Source organism: Herpailurus yagouaroundi, unplaced genomic scaffold (assembly GCF_014898765.1).
Source record: "Herpailurus yagouaroundi ecotype Mexico unplaced genomic scaffold, PumYag 569, whole genome shotgun sequence".
Lineage (NCBI taxonomy): Eukaryota > Metazoa > Chordata > Mammalia > Carnivora > Felidae > Herpailurus > Herpailurus yagouaroundi.
Window position 1 is genome coordinate 2,575,611 of NW_024412786.1, and position 20,671 is coordinate 2,596,281.

At 59.2% G+C, this 20,671-nt stretch overlaps 2 protein-coding genes across 5 annotated transcripts; both read right to left on the reverse strand.

Annotated features, from left to right (window-relative positions):
* Positions 1-10: 10 nt before the first annotated feature.
* On the reverse strand, positions 11-2,890 carry KCNK7 (potassium two pore domain channel subfamily K member 7). The gene is made up of 3 exons (XM_040466243.1): positions 2,376-2,890; positions 615-1,013; positions 11-362 (listed from the first exon to the last, which is right to left on the reverse strand). Exons 1-3 carry the CDS (start codon positions 2,692-2,694, stop codon positions 157-159), a joined length of 924 nt encoding a protein of 307 aa, XP_040322177.1. The 5' UTR covers positions 2,695-2,890; the 3' UTR covers positions 11-156.
* A 1,294-nt stretch (positions 2,891-4,184) lies between these two features.
* On the reverse strand, positions 4,185-20,627 carry MAP3K11 (mitogen-activated protein kinase kinase kinase 11). 4 transcript variants are annotated; one of them, XM_040466238.1, is made up of 11 exons: positions 20,501-20,627; positions 18,326-20,209; positions 13,911-14,091; positions 13,567-13,715; positions 13,287-13,462; positions 12,907-13,150; positions 12,310-12,423; positions 11,644-11,779; positions 11,464-11,555; positions 5,699-6,118; positions 4,185-5,051 (listed from the first exon to the last, which is right to left on the reverse strand). In XM_040466238.1, exons 2-11 carry the CDS (start codon positions 19,065-19,067, stop codon positions 4,714-4,716), a joined length of 2,592 nt encoding a protein of 863 aa, XP_040322172.1. In that variant the 5' UTR covers positions 19,068-20,209; positions 20,501-20,627; the 3' UTR covers positions 4,185-4,713. The 4 variants fall into 4 exon arrangements, with proteins under 4 accessions (XP_040322172.1, XP_040322174.1, XP_040322175.1 ...); XM_040466240.1 differs by lacking the exon at positions 20,501-20,627 and having other exon boundaries at positions 18,326-19,966; positions 20,063-20,183; XM_040466241.1 differs by lacking the exon at positions 20,501-20,627 and having other exon boundaries at positions 18,326-19,624; positions 20,063-20,182.
* Positions 20,628-20,671: the final 44 nt, after the last annotated feature.

Below are 20,671 nucleotides of genomic sequence, written 5' to 3' on the forward strand. Positions count from 1 at the left end.
AGAACAGGGCTATTGCCTTTCCCTTTAAAAAAACAAAACAAAACAAACCACTATTGCCTGAGGTCCTTACAATCACACCCTCCCCTCCCATCACTGGGGGCTTCCTCCTCAAGCTCGTCCACCTGAACAGAGCTCAACTCCATCACCTCGCACCCATCAGCAAGTTGGGGTCTGTTCTGGGGCTGCGGCCGAGGGTGGCAGGGTGCTCAGGGCCAGTTCATCTTGGCCTAGGATGCCGCTTTGGTCTTCAGCCGTCCGCGGGCCACTGGACCCAAAGAACTTCACCACGGCGCGGACCTGTGGCAGCTCTGAGAAGGTCTCCACAGCCAGCAGCATGGCCAGGAGCCCGAGGAGCAAGTAACCTGGTGAGGAGAGGTTGCTGGCACAGCTCTGGCAGTGCCCGTATGCTCCCTGCCACCTCCCAGCCAGGTGACCCGCCACCCCGGCACCCGGCGCCACGCAGAGGTGCCGTCAGGGTTCTACGACTCCCACACCACAGCCCAGGGCAGGGTTCCTCCACCTGGGCGGCTCGGCCTCCCCAGTGGTTTACGGAGTCGTAGTCCGGGCGCCTCTTCCCTCCTCTCGCCCTCACGCTCCTTGGCAGCTGGACTCACCGAGAAGTGCGAGCTGGCCCAGGTGGTAAAGCACCGGATGCAGGCCACGGCCGTGACCCGGCAGCAGGTCCCCCAGGCCGATGGTGCTGAGGGAGCTGAAGCAGAAGTAGATGGCCTCCAGCAGGCTGCAGTCACCCTGGACGCCCCACAGCACCAGCGCTGGCAGCAGCACGAAGGCGCCAGCCACTAGCAGGCCCAGTCCGGCTGCCCGTAGCAACGCGGCCCTGGCCGGGGCCGGCCGCCAGTAGGCCGCTACCCAGGCCCCTGGGCGGCTGAGCAGAGGCAGCAGGCAGCGGCGCAGTGCGGCCAGGAGCGCTAACGAGGCTGGCAGCCCCAGGGCCGCGTAGACCACGCAGAAGGCCTTTCCGCCCGCCGACAGCGGGGCCATGCAGCCATAACCTGGAAAGGAGAGAGGCGGTGGGCGATGAGCCCTCGAGCGGGATGCCGGCCGTGGTTCCCCCCCCTTCCCCCAACGAGGCCTCTGGCAGAAGACCGCCCTCTAGTGGCTGAGATGGGGGGACCGGCTCCCGCCTGTGCTCTGGCTGGCTTTGCTCCTCATCCGCTGGGGGTCTTGGACAAGTCCCTTTACCTCTGTGCCCACTCTTTTCTGGGAAATGGAACATTAAAAGAGGCAGTCACCTTAGGCCTCTTGGGGCTGGGACAGTTCTGAGAACCCCTATCCTGCCCCAGAGGAAGCTTGGTTTTCTCCGGTTCCTCAGCTCTGCCCTTGACCAATACGATGCTTCCAGATCCACTGGGAAGAACGTTACGCACTCTTCCCCTGCCCAAAGGTGTCTTGAGACACCCTGTGTGCCAGGCCTTGCACTGGAATCTGAGTCTGCCCAGGCCCTGCCTTTTGGTGGAGACGACAACGAAGGAAAGTCAGTGGAGACACGACATGAACGGCGGCAAAAGAGGCAGCGTGCGTGAGAGAGGGCAGTCAGGACTGGAAAAAAGCGTGTGCAAGGCAGGGAGAGGCGGGAGAGCAGGGTGTGCTGGGAGAACAGGACCAGCTAGTCCAGAGGTTGTAAACGCAAACGCCTAGGGGGGCCAGATGTGAGACAAGAGCGTTGGCTTGGCCTGGGGAGGAGGCGTTCTGTCCAAGGGTACAGGCCTTGTTCCTCTCCAGACAATATGCCGCCTCGCAGGGATTGTGGCTCAGAGTGAATATAGCTCTCCTGATTGTCCAAGAGAAGTTGGGAATACAGATTTAGACGACATTTAGACACTCTGCAGATGTTTGTACGGACGATGTCCACTCACAGGACAAAAAAACCCCCAGGGCTGTGGGTCCCATTCCTTTATTTCCCTGCGCCTTCACACATGCTGTTCCCTCTGCCAGGAATTCCGTCATCCCTCATCTCTGTGCCCTCTTGCCATGGCTAACGTTTCATCGGGACTTCCTCCCCCTGGCCACTCTCTCCGGAGTCGGTGGTCCTGACCTGCACTCCTGGGTTCACTCCATTCTCCTCCGTTGAAGAATCCACCCTACAATACCTGTTCCCCACCTTGCCTCGGGCCACGGGGTCTGGGCATCTCTCCCGGATGTCAGGGGGCGTCGGGGTGTGTGGCTGAGGAGGACACACCCTGCCTGGCCGCTGAACTTGAGGTACCAGTTGGGGTACCGGTGTGGGAAGCCCCAGCTCTGATGTCAGGCCGAGTCAGGCCTGGGATCTGTCTGGCCTTTTGGGGCTGAGGGAAGGGCTACATCGCCAGGGCCCCCCAGGAACCCCCGCCTGCCCGGCCGCCTGGCAGCCTTACCCGTGGTGGTGAGGATGCTGGCAGTGAAGAGCAGGGCCGAGGGCAGATCCCAGTTCCCAGCCTCTGAGCCATCGCCCCAGCTGGAGACCCCGCGTACCTGGGCCGCCAGGGCGGTGCCCAGCAGCTCCTCCAGTGCCCCAGGTGGCAGGCAGGCCCCATATTCTGCCTGGAAAGTGGCCAACTCGGTCCTGAGCTCGGCCTGGAGCCGGAGGGCTGGCGGCCCCTCCAGGGCCTGAAACACAGCAGCCCCAATCCCCAGGGCCAGCAGGTGGCCCACAACCAGTAGTGGGAACCGGGCCCAGGGCCTTAGAGCCCCCATGTTGTGCCGCCTGGGGTCGGAGGTGCTGTGGGAGCTGGCGGCTCCACAGGCACCTGGGAGGGGCTGGCAGGGTGCGGCTGGGAGGAGGTGCCCGTGGGAGGCTGAAGACAGACGCCAGGGACTCACTGAGGGAGAGTGTGAATGAGCTGGAAGGGGGTCGGTCTGGGTCCCTCCTCCTAATTTCTGGGGACGAGACATTATTTGCCCAGTTCCCTGAATCTGGGGAGATGGGGGCGGGGTGGAGTAGGTTGAGGCCCAGAGAGCGAGCGAGACTGGCTCAAAGTCACACAGGGTGGCTTATTCAGGGAGGAGCTCACTCGAGCCCGGCCCGCTCCCTGCATCCCCTCAGCAAGTACTTCTTTTTCCTGAGGACACTGGACAAGAAGACAGACACAGGTCCCTTCCCTCCTGCTGTTCCACAAGAAACCTGTTAGCAAGAGAATGTGACAAGTTTGAATTGTCACACATGCCCTGAAGTTCTGGGGGAAGGCCCTGGAAGAGTGAAGACTGACATTTCAGCTGGGGAACAGAAGCCAGTCAAGGTGGGAGAGAGCTTGGGGTGTGAGAGGAACGGCGTGGGGCAGGGGTGGGGGGGGGTAAGGACACAGGACCGAGAGGACAAGAGTGGCCCAGGTAGACCTATTGGGAGGGGGGTGCGAGGGGGGTACAGCAGGCAGCCTGCAAGGAAGAGGGGACAGGAGTGGGGATTTGGGAAGAGTCGGGGGGGGGGGGCAGGGCAGTGAGCTGAGAGGAGCCAAGGCCGCCGCCCAGAGGACGCTCTCACACCTCCATTCTGAGTTCTCCCTGAGAACCCTGTGCTGGGCCCTCCTGAGTCCCGCCCCACTGAACACTGGGGACACAGTGAGCCTGGCTGCCAGGGTGTGTGCAGGGGCGGGGAGCCTAGACTACTCCGCTGAACCATGGAGGGGCTGAGCGCAAGGGCCCCGCCCCGGGGCCTGGTGCGGGGTGCCCCCCACCCCCCACCCCCCAGAACCCACAGAAGTGTGGACGGAACCATGAGCCAGTAAGAGAAGTGTGGACGGAGCCATGAGCCAGGGTGGTCACTCCTCCTGGTCCAGACCCTGGAATAGAGACAAACCCAGGACAAACCCCAAGATTCTGCCCAGTGGGCTCTGGACGCCCGAGCTCCGCGAGCTGGCTGTGGCGGGCACAGCATGGCCAGGGAAGACGCCCCAGGGGAGGTGATGTTGCAGCTGGGTCCCGAGGCTAAGCAGCAGGAAGAACGGGGCGATTCTTGAAATGGCAAGAAAGGCCTGCCAAGGGCGGGGAGAAGGTGGGCGAGAGCAGCGCGTGTGGGTGCCGAGGAGGCTGAGGCGGGCCTGGAATGCCTGACCGAGGCCAGTGCCCTTGGTCCCAGCCTAGCCTCAGGCCAACTGCCCCTTGTGCTGAGGGCACGAAGTCACCAGGTTTGCGTGATGGCTCGGATCCCCCGGTTACTTCCCAAAAAGGTGAGAGGCTGCACCCAGGGAGACAGCTCGGGGAGTTTATTTGGCTTCATAGGATCCTGAGGCCGAGGCCCCAACCCTGGCCGGGGCGGCAGGAGGGCACCCAGAGAGTCCTGGCCCCAGAGGACCCCCAGGGCAGGGGTGGGGGCATCCGGGCACTAAGCCCTGGGGCGGGGGCCACAGTAGCAGGGCTTGGTCAAGAGTGCTGGTGACAGCCGAGGCCAGCCCCTCTCCCCTGTACTTCTCCTTCCTGCACCACCCCTGGGGGCGATTCCCTGAGACAGGCTCTGGTCCTCCCAACCAGCTGGGTACAGTGTTGGGCCCCAACGGGGCAGGTGAGTCGGGGGACCCACAGGTTGCAGGTGTGGGGGGGGTGCAGGCTCCCCCCCTCCAGTGTGAAGGCTTCCTGTGCAGTGTAGTGTTCCTGACCCCCAAAGGGGGTGGGGTCCCTGGGGGAAACCAAGGCAGCTACAGAGGCTCGCCCGGCTCCTGTTCCAGTGTATACTGTGGCTCCTGTAGGGCAGCTGGAGCGTGGGGGAGCAGCCCAGCCCACTCAGGGCCCTGCCTCTGGCGCCCACGGGGCCTGGGCACCTATGTCTTTGGTCTGTGCCCTGCAGTCCTGAGGGCCCCCCCGGAAGGGGTTGGCAGGTGGAGAGTCCCAGAAGGGGTCCGAGTCCGGGAACAAGGTCCAGGGTGCCCGGCGGGGCGCAGGCTGCGGCGAGGACAAAGGCGAAGGCCGTGGCCCGGCTGACACGAAGCTCCACGGGTCGATGCGGCTGCGAAGGGGTGAGGGTCGAGGTCGGCTGATGAGGCCCAGGGGCGGTGAGCGTGGGGTGCCTGGGGTGCCAGGAGCAGAGCGTGATATCCCTGGCGGCGGTGAGACAGCACTTCCTAGGAAGGTCGAGGGAGGGGGCACGGGGTCAGGCAGCCACCAAATCCTGGGTATCCACAGGAGGCACCGCCCACCTCTGGAGCTTTCCTATCTGCACAGCGAGCTGCCTGACTCATAACTTCCACGGCCCTTTATACTCTGCGGTGCATCTGTTTAATTACCCAGTGGTTAAGAGCAAGGCCTCTGGCGTAGACGGGCCTGGGCTTGGATCCCAGCTCTGCCACTTAACTGCTGAGAGCCTTGGGTCCCTCATCTCTCTGTGCCTTAAACCTCATCTAAAAAATGGGTATAACAAGAGTATTTTGTTCACAGGCCCGTCATGTAATTAAGTGAGACAATCTCTCCGTGGCTCAAGGAACAGCGCCTGGCACAAGTAGGCAACCAGGAGGCGTTTGCTGTCATTATCTCACCAGGATTATTTCTATTCTTTCACAACCTGCCTGGCCATGCCCCCCCACCCCAGCCCCCTCTCCCGCCACTGGGTGGCTGAACTTAGAACTCAGTTCCTTCCCTGCGTCCCCAGTGCCCTGAGGGCCTGGCCTGGGATCCAGCAGACGGCTGTGGCCGCAGCCTTACTGCCCCACACGTCCCCAGCGGCCTCTCCTCCCCGCTGTCACCCACAGTAGGCCTGCTTCGGGCCACTCACCGCGCCTCTCCTCCTCGCGCCGGGGGCTCTTGGCTGACAGCTGGCCCACGGGGACTCCCAGCTCCAGCAGCAGGGGCGCAGGGGTGGGCGGGCCGGGGGCGTCCGGGCTCAGCGGGGAGGGGGGGGCGTCGGGCCTCTTGGGGGAGAAGCGGATGAGCTGGGAGGGGGGTGGCTCGGCGGCTGACGGTGTAGGCAGCGGCGCGCGGGGCGTTGGCGAGGGCTCCCCACGCTCGCGGCCCGGGCCGCCTGGCGACGGCGACGGCGGCTGCAGGTCGCGGCCCAGGCCCAGGGAGGCGAGCAGGGCTGTGCCGCGCAGCAGCGCGCGCTGGATCAGCTTGGGCGTCCCGGAGCCGCTACCGCGCTCCGCGGGGCCTGGGCGCCGAGGCTCCTCGGGCTCCGGGCTCGGCCGCGGGGGGTTACCTGGCAGCGGGGGCGGGCACACGTTAGGCCGTCTTCCGGGCGGGGGCCACAGGGGGCCCTCAGCGGCCTAGAACAAGGACTGAGTTCTGCTCCCCACCAACGTCCTCCCTGACTCCTTTACTCCCCGACCCGGTTCCTCCCTGCCCACCGATCTCGCCCATCGCGCGTTCTCGTTCTCCCTCTCCCTCTCCCTCTCCCTCTCCCTCACACACACACACACACACACACACACACACACACTCACACTCACACTCTCTGGCCTTTCAGAAGTGGCAGGTGTGGGGAGAGCAGGCATGCTCAGGAGCTTGCAGGAGCAAAGCCTGGGAGGCAGCCAGGTGCCTTGGAGCCCAGAGATGGGGGTTGGGGTGAGAAGGGGAGGCGGGGTCCACCAGGAAGCGAGCTGAGGTCGCATCACAGCTGACCTCGTTGGCCTCTGTGGCCAGCCAGGGGCATCTGCATGGCTCCAGGGACAAGGCTGGGATCGATGCCCTGTGCTCTGTGCCCCCCTCCTTCCTGACTGGTCAGCCCTGGCCCTTCTGCCCACCTGCCCCTACTCGATCAGCCACACAGGTCAATTCCAATGCAACGACAGCCCGGAGAGGCACACATCACTGTCCCTATTCTAGAAATGAGGAAACTGAGGCTCAGAGAGGTCAGTTGTTTGTGCCAGGCCTGAGTGCAATGATTCAGGGGCATTCTGTTGTCTGATCCTCGTGCCCCAGGGTCTCCAGGCTCAGAGAAGTTAGGCGCTTGTCTGAGACTGCACAGCCAGTGAGGGCCGGAGATGGCCTCACTCCAGGTGGCGGCTGGTCTCCACCATTTCCCAGCTGGACTCTGCTCTGGATTTCAGAACATCAGTGTCCTACTTGTGGGCCCAAGGTTGGCCTGACTCCATTCTAGACCACCAGGAATAGGCCTGGAGAAGCTGACATTGAGAAGGTGGTGGTGGTAGGGTCCTATGATGGCCTCCCACAAAGCCCAGTTTTGTCAGTTCCTCTCTGGCTCTAGAATCCGCCATTGTTCTCCATTACCACTAAAATAAAGTCCAAGCTCCTTGGCTGAGCTTTCAAAGCCTTCCTCTACTCCACCCTCCTCGGGCCAGGCCTGGAGTGGGACATGGGGCTGGGGGTCCAGAGGAGGAAATGCAAGGCTGGGGAAACTGAACTTTTACTACCTGGGCTTGGCTCAGGGTCCCTTTTCTCAGCCACAACCCTTAGCCAGTCTCTCTGACTTATCTGCCCCTGCCCAGACCCCTGCCTTCTAAAATGCAAATGGCTAAACTCCCCATCATTTCCAGGCCCTTCCTAAACTGTCTCTTGCCTCCTTTTCCAGTGTCACCCACTCATTCATTCAACAAACATCTGCTGGGGCTGAGCCGGGCCCACAGACCCAGAGGATGAAGGCCTGGCCCCCACCTATGGCTTCAGGCCTGCAACTCCATGGCTCTCAACTTTTCCTCCGAGGTTTCCTTTTCCTCAGGTGTGGAAAGCCCTGTGCCTGTGCACACACCGTTCCCTCTGCCCAGCACAACTTTCCCACCTCGGCTTTCTGTGATCCCTTAGTCACCATTCAAGCCCCGGGTGAAAGAGCACCTCCCTGTGAAGCTGTAATACTGTTACTTATAATAAGAAATACATATTTGGTTTTCATCTCATCCCTGGCACGGAACTCCGAAAACTCTTAGATTTTCCTAAGTGATCACACTGATAGAAGTGAAAGGAGCATTTTTTGTTCTTCCCAACAAGCCCCTTTGAATCACATTTAAGTTCACATTAACGATGGGGCACCTGGCTGGCTCGGTCGGTTAAGCATCTGACTTTGGCTCAGGTGGTGATCTCACAGTTCATGGGTTCTAACCCCATGTCAGGCTCTGTCCTGACAGCTCAGTGCCTGGAGCCTGATTGAGACTCTGTGTCTCCCTCTCTCTCTGCCCCTCCCCCCACCTGTTCTTGTCATCTCTCTGTCTCAAAAATAAATGAACATTAAAAAAATAATTTTAAGTTCACATTAATGAGGTCACTTTTGGAAAGCCTGGTTGCCGGGGGAATGAACCACGTGACGAGAGCTGGAGACTGAGGTCTATCACCAACGGCCAATGATTCAACCAATTGATCGTGTCCACATAATGAAGGCTCTATAAAAAAAAACCCTAGCCAAAGGGTTCAGAGAGCTTCCATTGGTAACACGTGGAGGTGCTAGGAGAGTGGTGCACCCAGAGAGGGTCCTAAAGCCCCACTTCCCCCCTTCCCACAGACCTTGCCCTAAGCACCTCTTCCATCTGGTTGTTCTCGATCTGTATCCTTTATGATAAATTGGTGATCTAGTAAGTAAACTGTTTTCCTGAGTTTGGTGAGCTGCTCTAGCAAATTACCAAACCGGAGGAGGAGGTCACGGGAACCTCTGACTTATAGGTGGTTGGTCAGAAGCACACAGGACACCCTGGACTTGTGACTGGCATGTGAAGTGGGGTGGGGGGCAGTCTTGTGGGACTGAGCCCTTCACCTGGAGGGTCCGATGCGAACTCCAGGTAGACTGTGTTAGAACTGAACGGGAACCCCACATTTGGTGCCAGAAGTGAAGTGAGTAGTGCCTAGAGGAAAACAAGAGTTTTTTCCCTCTTTTAGAAGCCTTCCCAGAATCTCTCCTAACCTGTGGAGTTACTGCTCACGTTAAGCCTTATACAGCCTTTGCCCCACCACTTACTTGTTTGTATCTGAGTCTGCCCCTCCCCCCCACTAGGCCCTCCCCCAGGGCAGGGCAGGGCAGGGTTGATTTCTTTTCTTTCTTTCTTTCTTTCTTTCTTTCTATTAGAGAGAAAGAGAGAGCTATCTTTTTTTTTTTTTTTAATTTGAGAGAGAGAGAGAGAGAGAGAGAGACAGAATCTTAAGCAGGCTCCACACTCCACACTCAGGGCCTGAGGTGGGGCACGATCCCACAACCCTGGGGGATCATGACCTGAGCCGAAATCAAGAGGCAAGTACTCAACTGACTGAGCCACCCAGGAGCCCCAGGGTTGATTTCTAATATGTATGATGCCTGTCTCACAAAATGCATCAATATATGTTTGATGGGGGCATCCATTCTTATGATCTTTGCAACAGCCCCATAAGGTGATCACTATTATATGACTTTACAGATGATGAAACTGAGAGTTATAATGATATTAAACTGAACAGGGGAAAAACATGTTTAAAACAAACAGGAAGGGGTGCCTGGGTGGCTCAGTCGGTTAAGCGGCCAACTTCGGCTCAGGTCACGATCTCACGGCTTGTGAGTTCGAGCCCCACATCGGGCTCTGTGCTGACAGCTCAGAGCCTGGAGCCTGCTTCGGATTCTGTGTCTCCCTCTCTCTCTGCCCCTCCCCCACACTCTCTCTTTCTCTCTCAAAAATAAACATTAAAAAAAAATAAAAAGTAAAACGAGCAGGAAAAGTGAGACAAAGGTAAGGGCGGATGGAAGTCAGTACAGAATATGAGAGTGTGAAGAAGTTCCTGTGATCAATGGCCTTGAGAAACTGAGGTTCTGAAAGGTAAGTGCCTTGCTCAAGGTAGTTCAGCAGGGATTTGAATTTGCCTCCACCCTTCCTAGCACTAAAAGTTGGCAACTCTGTTGCTTTGAAATAAAGCAGCGCGACCATCTTAACCCAGAGATGCAGGTGAAATCGCTTCCATGGGGCCTCACAGACAGAGAGGACGTGCCGTGTGGTAGTTAGCGGCTCCAGAGAGTCACAGAGCAGTCCCGTCAGCATAGGCGGACTGTATCCACCAACAGGCACCTTATGGCAACCCGTTCCCCGGTAGTATGGCGTGTGCCTGGGACAACCTCACAGGGTCCTCTTTGACTCTCAGCCAGGCTTCTGACTGTGTGGGTGGCTGGGAGGTCAAGGTCACGTACTCTCATAGGCCCAAGATGGCCACTGGAGTGTGGGCTCCTGCTAGGGAACCAAGTGTTCAGCCGGCGGCTGGGCTGGGATAGGTGATATCCTTCCAGGTCAGGGGCAAGCTTGAGAAGGATGGGGTTCAGACCCTTGTGTCCCTGCTCCTGGTTGCTCAGAAACAGCAAGGTCAAAGGGCTCTGCAGAATACGGTAGGGGCCGCTTCAACCTACACACCTGGGTTGACAGGACTTTAAGTTCTCCACTGGCCCTTCTAGCTTGGTACATTCTAGAGCAGGTGAACCAAGCTGCCCCTTGGGCCTTCTAATTCTCAGTTCCGTCTCTACAGTACAGCTAGCTTGGGGCAGTGTAATTTCTGGAGTAGAAAATGGAGAGGCAGATAAGGGTCCGTGGCCTTGTTGCTGGAGTCAGACCTGGGTTCAGATCCCTGTTCTGCTGTGTGCCCTACATCAAACCACATAACCTCTCTGTGCCTCTACAAGATGGTCCTAATCATAATACCCAGCATTGCCTGGCACATACGAAGGACCTAGTAAATGTTACCTGTTGTTACCACTATCAAATGTTACTCAAATAATGGCGGAGGTGATGTGCTGGGTGGGGCGAGAGGGGCTCTGACGGGATCCACAGGCAAAGAAGGATGTAGCTTTCTACCCCTTGCCAATCCCGAGCTGCTTGTCCCTCTGACGCAGGAGCCCTGATCTCTGCCCAACCCACTAGCTTCCCAAGCAGTTTGTGTGCGAAAAACCCTTTCTTCAGGTGAAAGCATCTGAGGAAGCCAAAGTCTCTCTGCGTTCAAATCCTTAGCTGAAGGCCCCAGGTAGGTTACTTTACCTCTCGGGGCCACAGCTTTCTCATCTCTAAAATGCCGATAATAACAGCACCTCCCTCACAGGGTTGTTGCTTAAAGGGAATGCCTGACGCGCAGTAACTGCTCGTATCCTCATGGAGGACAGAAAAGCTCAGAACTGCCCCAGGTGCAGTGAGAATGGGCTCTGGATCCCCACCTTCTCAGCTTTCTCATCTTCTTCTCTACCTACAGGCTGCTCAGAAGGGACTCTGAGCACAGTGTGGCAGCCACCTGCCTGGTCCACTCCACAGGCACAGTTTCCCTCCCCTCTCTGGACCCAGCTTCCCTTGGGTCCCAAATGGGGAGTACCATCGCCGTCTTCCTTCCCTCCCTACAGCCTGCTGAGGCACAGCAGCTGCCACCGGGGCAGAAAAGAGGCCTTTCGCGGGCCAGGCCTGACCACGAGGACTGCACTATGGGCCCCCTGAAACCTGGGCTGTACCTGGCTCAGTTGTGGACCTATATAGGTCAGATGGGGGTTCTAGGAACGACCTGCCCTGCTGCTGATTTTTTTGCAGTTTCCGCATAGTACCCATAGGAGCGCAGCAGGAGTCTGCTGTTTGCTGGTGGGGGTAGGGGGAGGGAGAAAAGGCCACTCACCATTGAGCATTGGGGGTGTAGAAGGAGATCCCAAGGAGGATGAGTCATCTGAATCCAGGTACCACGTGGCTTCGTCCAAGCGGGACCTTCTCCTGGGGAGGGGAGGGAGGTTGGGCTTCGTGAATCTCAGGACTATTGGGGAGGTAGATGATGCTGGGGCAGGGGCTCTCTGGCACTCACCTCCCATTCTGAGCTTCCCCAGGCTTGGGGGAACTGGGGCCCCAGGCCCAGCATGCTCGCCGCTCTCCGTTGCTGGAGTCCTCCAGACGCCTAGGGGACTGGCGGCCCCATGCCTGGCCTGGTTCAGCAGGCTCCACTGTGGGTGGAAAACCAAGAGGGTCTGAGCTGAGGTCAAGAGCCCTGATCCTTGTCCTCCAATCATAAGAGTCTGGCTCCAGGGACAACTTCTTAGAAGATGGGGGATCAGGTGGGAACCCATACTATTCCGAGGGTGGGCTTTGGGCCACAGAGAAACTGAACAGAACTGGGATGGGGTAGGTAGGTTTGGGTTCTGGGGTTAGCAGTGGGGTGGGGTATCTCATCTAGTTCTCCAGTTGGTATTTGCTGCTTAGTAGTTCGCATGCTGTGGCAAACTTGCCTGGGTTTGCTGGCTCTGCCCCTCGTTAGCTATGTGACATTAGGCAAGTTACTTTTTCCATTTTTCTCATCTATAAAACTTAGATCAAATAAATGCCGCCCAGGGCACGCAGAGATATCGGTCTAAACAGATAGGGGAGAGAGTCTGGGTGTGGGGAGTTAGGAGAAGACAGTGGGATCCAGCTCCAGGGTAAGGTTTGACAGAAGGATATGGTGCTGAGGGGAAAAGCATGGGGAAAGGTTTCTTACACTGGATGGCCCGGAACCGGGGGAAGGTGGGCGAGTCCCCAGCCCCAACCTCGAAGACGTTTCTCCTCCGGTCCAGGCCAGGTGAAGCCTGCACGGTGATGCGGTGTTTGAAGTCTGGGGTTGGGGGGAAAGCAGGGTGCAGGTTTGTGGTGAACGAGAGCCAGGATTCCAACCCTCAAGAGCCCTCAGCCGGCTCCCAGGCCACGAAGGCAGTTCAGGCACGGTGGCTGCGTGACTAAAGCCGGGGTCACCGCTCTCCTGGGCCTCAGGCTCTCCATAAGGAAAGCGGACAGCCAGGACTCCACCAACCGAAGATTCCCCGGAGGCGACCCGCCGGGCGCCCACGGCCTTCCCCGAACTTTCATGAGCCCCGCCCCTCTCCGGGAGCAGCCACTCCCTGGCCGCCATGCAAATATTTCCGCCAGAGCCCGCCCACATGAGAAAAACAACACCCCCGGCCCCACCCCTTCCAGCCTTCAGCTCACAGTCCCACCCACCAGCACCCCAGACCAATCCCAGTGAGGCCAGCGCAAGCCCGACCCCCACCTCTCCGCTCATAACCAATGACTGGGAGGCGCGCTAGACCCCGCCCCTTACCGAGGGGCATGCTGATGCGCTCGCCGCCGTCTCGCGCGCGGAGCTTGCTGCGCTTGAAGGTGCCGCGGCGGCGGCGCACGTGCGGCCGCTCCCGGTCCACCTGCTGCAGCAGCAGCGTCAGCTCGCGCTCGAACACCTCCAGCTCCCACTGAGCCAGCAGGTGCTCGCGCCGCCGTAGCTGCTCTGCCTGTGACCGCTGCTCACGCGCCGCGCGGGTCAGCTCCTCCTCGCGGCTCAGAAGTTCCTGCGCCCGGGACAAGGAAGGTGGTGGGATCAGCCCAGTAAGGACCCTAGCGTCCGCCCCCACTCTCTGCCCCACGGAGACCGTGGAGGCACTTCCCGGCCTCTCTTTCCAATCCCGTCACCCCGACCCCTCCCACCTTTTCCTTGGCCCGCAGTTCGTCGAAAAGGCCTTGGATCTCACGCTTCCAGCCTTCCTGCATGGAATGGAAGGAGTCCCGCGGCATTTCCCGCAGGACCTGCGCCTCTAGCGCCTCCAGCTGCTGCAGGATGGAGGCAAAGTCGGGCCTGCGGTGGGGGTCCTGCGCCCAGCAGTCTGGGGACACGAGTGGAGGGGGAACAGAATGAGAAAGGGTCTGTGGGTGGGCGTGTCCTGTGCCACAGGGCTCTGCCCCACACCCTTCAGCCCCATATCCTTACCTGCCATGAGCTGTGCGAAGGGCTCAGGGCAGGTGGATGGGATGGGCAGTGTGAGCTTGTTGACAGCTACTCCGTAGGCTACAGCAAGGCAGTCGATACCACGGTAGGGCACCTCCCCAGTCAGCAACTCCCACAGCAGCACCCCAAAACTGTAAGCAAGACAAAGGGTCTGTGTCCCGTCCTCTACTTACTTATTACTATTTCACCCCAAAGCAACTAGGAACCAAATGATTTGGGTCCCTCCCCCTGGGCTCTGCCTGTCTGCCCAGCCCTAGATTTTGGCAGCCACCTCTGCCCTCTTCAGCCCCACGGATGGCCTTGTCCTGTCTCTACCCAGGCCTCACCTCCAGACATCGCTGCCCTTAGAGAAAGTGGAGGCCTTGATAACCTCAGGGGCCATCCAGGCATAGGTGCCCGCAGCACTCATTTGTGTAGTTTTGTGCCACTCTCGGGCCAGTCCGAAGTCAGTGATCTTCAGGGTCTTGTGGTCCATGTCATCACCTTCAATGGGCTGCAGCAGCAGAACTGGGGAAGAGGGTGGGGGGGCAGGACTGTGGGTGCTCCATGCTCAGTTAGTGGGGACAAGGGAGGAGCTAGGAGCAAACCATCATCTCACAGACAGGCTGGCTAGGTACTGGAAGCACAGAGGTGATCTTGCTCTGGAGAACTCACAGCTGGAGGTTGGGGTAGAATCAGACAAAAATAATAATGCTGGGAAACATTAATGGAGGGGCTACCTGAGGCCAGGCATTAACACTCAGCTCTAGCATTCACAAAACCATCTCCGAGGTACCCATCATTATCCCCATTTTACAGAAAAGGAAACGGAGCAGAGAAACCACTTAGTCAAGATCACATGCAAACAAAGAACGGAGTCCAACCTAGTCTGTGTGGTTCTCAAGCCAGCGTTCCAACTTTTCCCTAATGCTGCATTGGACAGAAACCCATGTCTTGTCATGGTGCTGAGACAGGAGTGTGAATTAGAACCCCCGTTCGTGTGGGGAACAGGAGGGAACCCCTTGGTGAGAAAGGAAACCCAGCAGGCACTGCAGGCCCCCGGTGCCCATGTCTCGTCTTGGCTAGTGCAACCACTCTCCGTGAGGACAGAAAGACTCCCAACAAAAGATATCTACTGATGCAGCTGGACATGAAGAAAATGGGGAGTCTGAGAAGTGAAGGTCCTTGGCCAGAAAGGAGGAGCTTGGGACAAACACGGGAGTGGATGGTCAGATTTGGCAGGGGTTCATGGTGTTGACCCCAATGGGGCCACCATAGTCTGTAGACAGAGGAGAAGCAGCAACTTGCAAATCTCTCATCGGGACAAACGTGGCTCAGATGAGAGGTTTTGAGGAACAGAAAGAGGATAAAGTCATAGAATCATCAAGGGTTTGAAGGGGGCCTCTCACTCTGCTAGTTATTGTAGAGAAGTGACATCCAAGCCAATTACCTTTCTGAACATACGTCATTTCAGGGCACACCAACCACTCAGCCCTGCTGTCCAGGGTGAAAGCACCATTACGGGGGCAGCTCAGGGTACTGAGGGCAGAGGGGATGGGCACCTAACCCAGCCTGGCAAAAGGGAGGACTTCTTGGAGGAGGTGGCAGAACCAGGGTATTCACTTTTCCAGGCTTGAAACCATAACCCCTGCTCCTGCTGCTGGCCAAGCTTTCTGGGCCTTGTGGCCGCATCTGGCACTGCTGTCCCGCGCCCCCCCCCCCCCCAGCTGTCTTTGATTCTGGGGCCTCTGGCTGCTTGTGCTATTTCCTTAGGGCCTCCCCTCCCCTCAGCCTTTTCGGTGCCAGTGCTCCTCAGAGTCTGGCCTCTCCTCAACCTCTGCCCACTGCCCCCAGGCTGTCTTGGCCTCTCCCAAGTGCCAGCTGCCCCCTCCCTGTTGGACTCTCCCACATTTGAAGCTCTAGGCCAGAAGCCAATTCAGCTGCCCATCACCGCCCCGTCTGATGTCCAAATGCCCTCAACAACCACCTCCTGAATCCCACCGCACACAGCAAATCTCCCTGCAATTTCTCCTAATTCAGAGAACAGTCTTGCAGTCCGTCCTCTCCTCTGAGCCAGACTGGGGCTGAGTCCCAAACAGTTAATAAAGCTAAGGACGACAACGAAAGCCACCTCAGAGGGTTGTCATGAGTATTTAACAAGATCACACTTCTTAAATCCTTAGCACAGGGTGTGACATCTGGTACTGAGTGTCAGCTGTCCTCTAAAGATTAGGTCTCTACCATCTCGTGTTGACTCTGCTTGCGGTCCTCTGTCACAACATATTCCCTGCTTTGCAATGGACTCTGGGCTGGCTGCTGGAGGCTCAGAACTGGACCATTTAGTAAACCTTACACGAGTTCATTCCAAAGCAGCAGAACTGCAACGGGGGACGGGACGGGGGGGGGGGGCCCCGGGCGGCAGGGGGCTGGAGTGGCACCAAGCAAAGGGGTCTATGTGCTAGGGCCCGAGGGTCTATGTGCTGGTCTCTCCTGGTGACAGGACCCACCCACCCTCTTGGAGACCAACTGGCCAGGTCTCTAGCTACTTGTACCTCACAGACTAGTGAAGCACTTTCTCACTAGCATCTCTGGCTGGGAGGCCAGCTTCCCCTTTTCGGTCAGGTAATCTGAGGCCCAGAGATAGGCAGCCTCTCATCCAAGTCTCAGGACTTCTTTGTCCCTGGTGGCCTTTCTGTCACCCTCCACCCCCAGCGTCACACCTTCGAAGCCTCATCCTCACCTCCGCATCCCCTGCTTTATATTGAGTGCCTTGAATTTGTCCTCCTGGCATCTGATACAAACCTTGGGGATGGGGTGATCAGGGGCCACCTGGAGGAGAGGGAGCTGGAGATCCCAAGCTCTCAGCCCCCTCTTAGGGCTCCCTAGCCTCTGAAAGGGGCCTGGCCCCCAGCTCCCTCCACAGGCTGGCCTCTGGGGGCCTAGGCAGCTCACACCTCTTCCGCTTCCCTTCCCTGGTCCCTACTTCTCCTTTCTGGGAGGCCTGGTCCAGGTTTCCAACTGGGGGGGAGCCCTTTGGGGGAGAATTGGGGGAGGTCAGACCCAGGCCGGGCTGGCTGGTCAGTCCTGTGACTCGTGGGCCTGGAGAATTCCCCCTCCACTCCCCGCCAGGCTTCCTCACAAGGCCCCCATTGTCCAGGAAAATCACGCCATTGTTTCCTGCCTGTGCCCCCCCCCCCAGCCCAGGGACTCCCCCCACCATCCCGCAGACAGCACCCCAGGCCTAGGACCGGGGTCTTCGAGGTGGGAGGCCAGGCTCAGAGAGGCTGAGGGCACCTCGCCTGCCTTCATCACCACCCAGACTCTGGGAGAGAAACAGGGGAACTGGAGGGGGTGTGTGTGTGTGTGTGTGTGCAATCCCTGGCTCCTTCCTCTCCCATAACCCCCCCCCCCCCAACCCTTGGCTCTTTCCTCCCCTGCAGGCAGCTGGGCTGGGGAGGGAGCAGAGGCTGGAGCAGGGGCAGGAAGCCGGCTCAGGGGCAGCAGGAAACGCAGGAAGCAGTGGGGAGGGTGGGGAGCAGGGGCCTGGGCTATTGTTCCATTTTCTCTGGAAAGAAAACTGGAGGAAAAACAGAAGAAGGGAGTCCCCTCCCCCAAGGCCTTCGGGGAATCTCCCTCAGGCTGGGGCAGTGAGTGGGGGTCCCTGGAAGGCTAGGGCCAAGGAGTGAGGGTGAGCAGAGGGAAGTGCCACACTGGATGAGGGGAGTAGGTGGGGGTGGCTGGCAGGCCTCCCCAGCCCCTCCAGGCCTGTCAAGGACTTGGATATTACTGGGTCAGGGCATTCTGCTCTCCATAAGCTACTTGTATATGGTCAGCTCAGGCCAGGCCGCCCAAAATATCCATGCTTACCTCCCCCAAGAGTTGCCCATGCCTCTCCAATAACCCATCAGCCCCTCCCGCACCTCCTGTTGCTCTACTGCCTGTACCCTGAGCCCCAGCAGACCCAGCCCCGTGTCCCCACTACTGGGAGGGGTGGTCCTGCCTCTTGGCCTGACATGGCTGGAGACGGAGTAATCTTACTGCTTGAGGCTCCCTTAGCCCCACCACGCCCACCCCAATTGCTCATTCCAGGCAAGGCCCTCTCAGTGATCCAGCCCTCAAATGCTCACACCCACAGCTGCAGACCTACTGCGCGCCAGGCATCAGATGCCAGGCTTGCCCAGTCCCTTAAGCCATTTCACCTTCCTGGTCACTCCCTTTTTACAGAGTCTGAAATTGAGGATCTGAGTTGAAATAAGGAGCTTAAGGTCATGCAGTCAGGGGCATGGGCGGGACCAGAATTCCAGCCCTGTCCCCAGCCTTGACCCCCAGGGGTGGGAAGGGTGGGGGGCTTTCCTCTCCAAGATCTCTGTTCTGGAGAAGCTTCCCACCACAAGAGCAGAGCAGCAACAGCACAAGTGTGAGCTTTAGGGGGAGAGGAAGATGAGCGCCAGTATCCAGCTTCCTTGAAGTGGTGCCCATGGTTAGACAGGATGCTTATGGCTCACCTGAGAGCTCCCAACTTTTTAACTTGGCAGCTATGAGCTCGGGTTAAGGGCTCCATCTGCGGCTGGGGTGTGAAGGACGGTTTGGTGCCTGGGACTCCTGCTTTGGGGTCCGTGTGGACTCATGGCGCCCCTAGTCAGCTGGGACTCCCCTAGGGCAGGAGCGCCTGCCTCTCCTAGATCCCCAGGTGGCTCAGCTGAGAGTTGGCAGGTGTGTGCTTGGCCCACGCCGCCCTCCAACCATGCTCCCCAAAACTCACTGTTGTTGGACTTGAGGTCTCGGTGGATGACGGGCACCAGGGCCTCACAGTGCAGGTAGTGCATCCCGCGGGCAATTTGCACAGCCCAGTTGACCAGAACGTGCGGGGGCACACGTCGCCCAGCCAGGGCACGGCTGAGGGGCCCACCGGCCGCATACTCCATCACCAAGCACAGGTTGGGCTCCTCTAGGCACACGGCCTTGAGGGCAATGATGTTGGGGTGTGCCAGCATGGCGAAAAGCCGGGCCTCCTGGCGCACGCTCTCAGCTGTCACACTGATGTCCTCATCGGGGTCCTGGCGAGCTGCCTTCACAGCCACCAGTTCACCTCGCCAGCTGCCGCGGTAGACCTTGCCGAAGCCACCGATGCCGATCACCTCCTCCAGCCGCAGCTCTTGGAAACTGGCCACCTCGCAGGGGGGCGGGCCACCGCCCCGAGACACATAGTTGGATGGAAAGATGCCCACCTGGCCGCCCACCTGGCCCGCCCACCAGCCCTCATCGCCTGAGATAGCTGCATCCCGGGACAGCACCTCCACACGGTCGCCCTTCCTCAGGGCCAGTTCGTCCTGCCCATTGGGTTCGTAGTCAAACAGGGCTGTCCAAACAGGGTTGGCATAAGCCGCTGTCTTCGGGGACCCCTCTGGCCAGCCTCCTCCGCCACCACCCCCACCGCCCCCACTGCCGCTGCCGTTCCACGACCCCAGCGGGCTCTTGAGAAAGAGGTTCTTCAAGGGCTCCATGGCTGGGACCCGATACTGGGGCAAGTGGGGTACCTTCCCTGGGTGCCCCTGGTCCCCACCCCTGCTGGCTGCCAAGGCCCTAGTCCCGGAACCCGGGCATCCGGGCCCTGGCCCTCAGCCCCAGACCCAAACCTCTCTGGGGAGCCAGGAGTATTGCCTCCCGGCCCCCCGCATCTCGGGCTTCTAGAGGGCCACCCAGGGCAGTGTGGTCAGGCTCTGGGGGTGGGACCCCGGGGCCTCCGGCGTCTCACCATGGCCAGCTTGGAGGGGCCCGAAAGTCCCTCAGTCCTGGAGCAGTCCTGGGAGGCTGGCTCCGGCACTCGCCAAGTGTAAGGTGGGGCCAGCAAGGGGCAGCGCCTGGACTCCGGTTGGGTCTTTTTGCGCAGGGGGTGGCTGGAGTGTCCCTAGTTGGGCCGAGCTGCCGCTTCCCAGCCCGGCTCCCTCAGCCCGACGGCTCCAACCCCGTTCCCTTCTTCCTCCTCCCTTTGTACTTTGGCCCCGGGGGCGGGAGGCAGAGGTGGAGGGTGGAGTTTCACTTTTTTCCGCTCTTCTCCCTCCTGCAGGAAACAGCATCAGATGACGCGGGCGGGTAGCCCTGCTCCCCTCCCAGAGGCTGCCGGAGCAGGTCCCGGGAGTTCCCGGGTAGGCGGGCAATGAGGGGATGGGTAGTCCCGACCGCCCATCGCAGGAGGTTCAGGGTCAAGGTTGGTCTTTGCTAAGGACAGGCCATCATCCCCTCTGTATCCGCATCAGCAAAACGGGGTAAAGAACCTGGCTTGGGAGTGGGGCAAAGCCGAGTCTAGTCTTGGCTCCGAAGTTGAAGGACTGTGTGACTCATCTTCTCTTCGCCTCACTCCCTTCATAGCTGAAACAGAGACTAGAAGCTCTGCTTTGTAGAGCTAGTTTGGGATGAGAGTGGGCAAGATTGGAGGACGGGACTGGCTGCACCTCAAGCTCTTGGAACGGGTTGTCTAAGGCTGTCCTCTGCTCCTCACCTGGAAAACAATCCGGTTCTTCATGCCCCTTCCCCAGTGGGTTGAAACCTGAGACTGTCTTCCAGAATTTCGCCCCGCGATTGGATTCAGAATAGCTAAATCGCCCTCACAGCCGCTGGATGGACTCCAATTGCCTTGCGCCTGTCTCTTTAAGAAAAACGACGTTATCCTATTTCTATTACTCATGCCTGTTCTGTAAGGTTACTCTCTAACCGCTAAATCTGAGCTCTGACCCGGAAGTAGACACAGCTTAGGGCGAGAGTGCCGGTGTGAGGTCCAGCACTGAAAGGGGCGGACCGAGAGGGGCGTGCTTTGGTGGTGCAGAGCTGTCCCTGTAGCCCTGGGGAGTCCACGCCTCCACCCCGCCTCCTGTAACTCACTGGGAGAGTTTTGTGCCAATTAATTCCGCCGTCACCCAGTGGCCACTCATCAACCAACCCTTCGGTTCCGCCCAGTGGTGTCTACTGTGTTGACAACGCCTAGGTGTGCGCATGCGCTCGAGCGCTACCACTTTTCAGCTCTTTTCGACCTGGACTCTGCGCACGCCCAAAGGGCTCCGCCGCTTCTTAGCGCTCCACTACCTTCCTGCGCGTGCGTCGGGTTTCCTGC

What these genes read in the sequence shown, in the direction of transcription:
- KCNK7 (XM_040466243.1), bottom strand. Translation starts at nt 2,694, where the DNA reads ATGGGGGCTCTAAGGCCCTGGGCCCGGTTCCCACTACTGGTTGTGGGC. An exon ending in CAGCATCCTCACCACCACGG is followed by an intron (nt 1,014 to 2,375) that starts GTAAGGCTGCCA and finishes TCTCCTTTCCAG; the next exon opens with GTTATGGCTGCATGGCCCCG. An exon ending in GGGCCAGCTCGCACTTCTCG is followed by an intron (nt 363 to 614) that starts GTGAGTCCAGCT and finishes TCTCCTCACCAG; the next exon opens with GTTACTTGCTCCTCGGGCTC.
- MAP3K11 (XM_040466238.1), bottom strand. Translation starts at nt 19,067, where the DNA reads ATGGAGCCCTTGAAGAACCTCTTTCTCAAGAGCCCGCTGGGGTCGTGG. An exon ending in AAGGGCAGCGATGTCTGGAG is followed by an intron (nt 13,716 to 13,910) that starts GTGAGGCCTGGG and finishes TCTTGCTTACAG; the next exon opens with TTTTGGGGTGCTGCTGTGGG. An exon ending in GCGCATCAGCATGCCCCTCG is followed by an intron (nt 12,424 to 12,906) that starts GTAAGGGGCGGG and finishes CCCCAACCCCAG; the next exon opens with ACTTCAAACACCGCATCACC.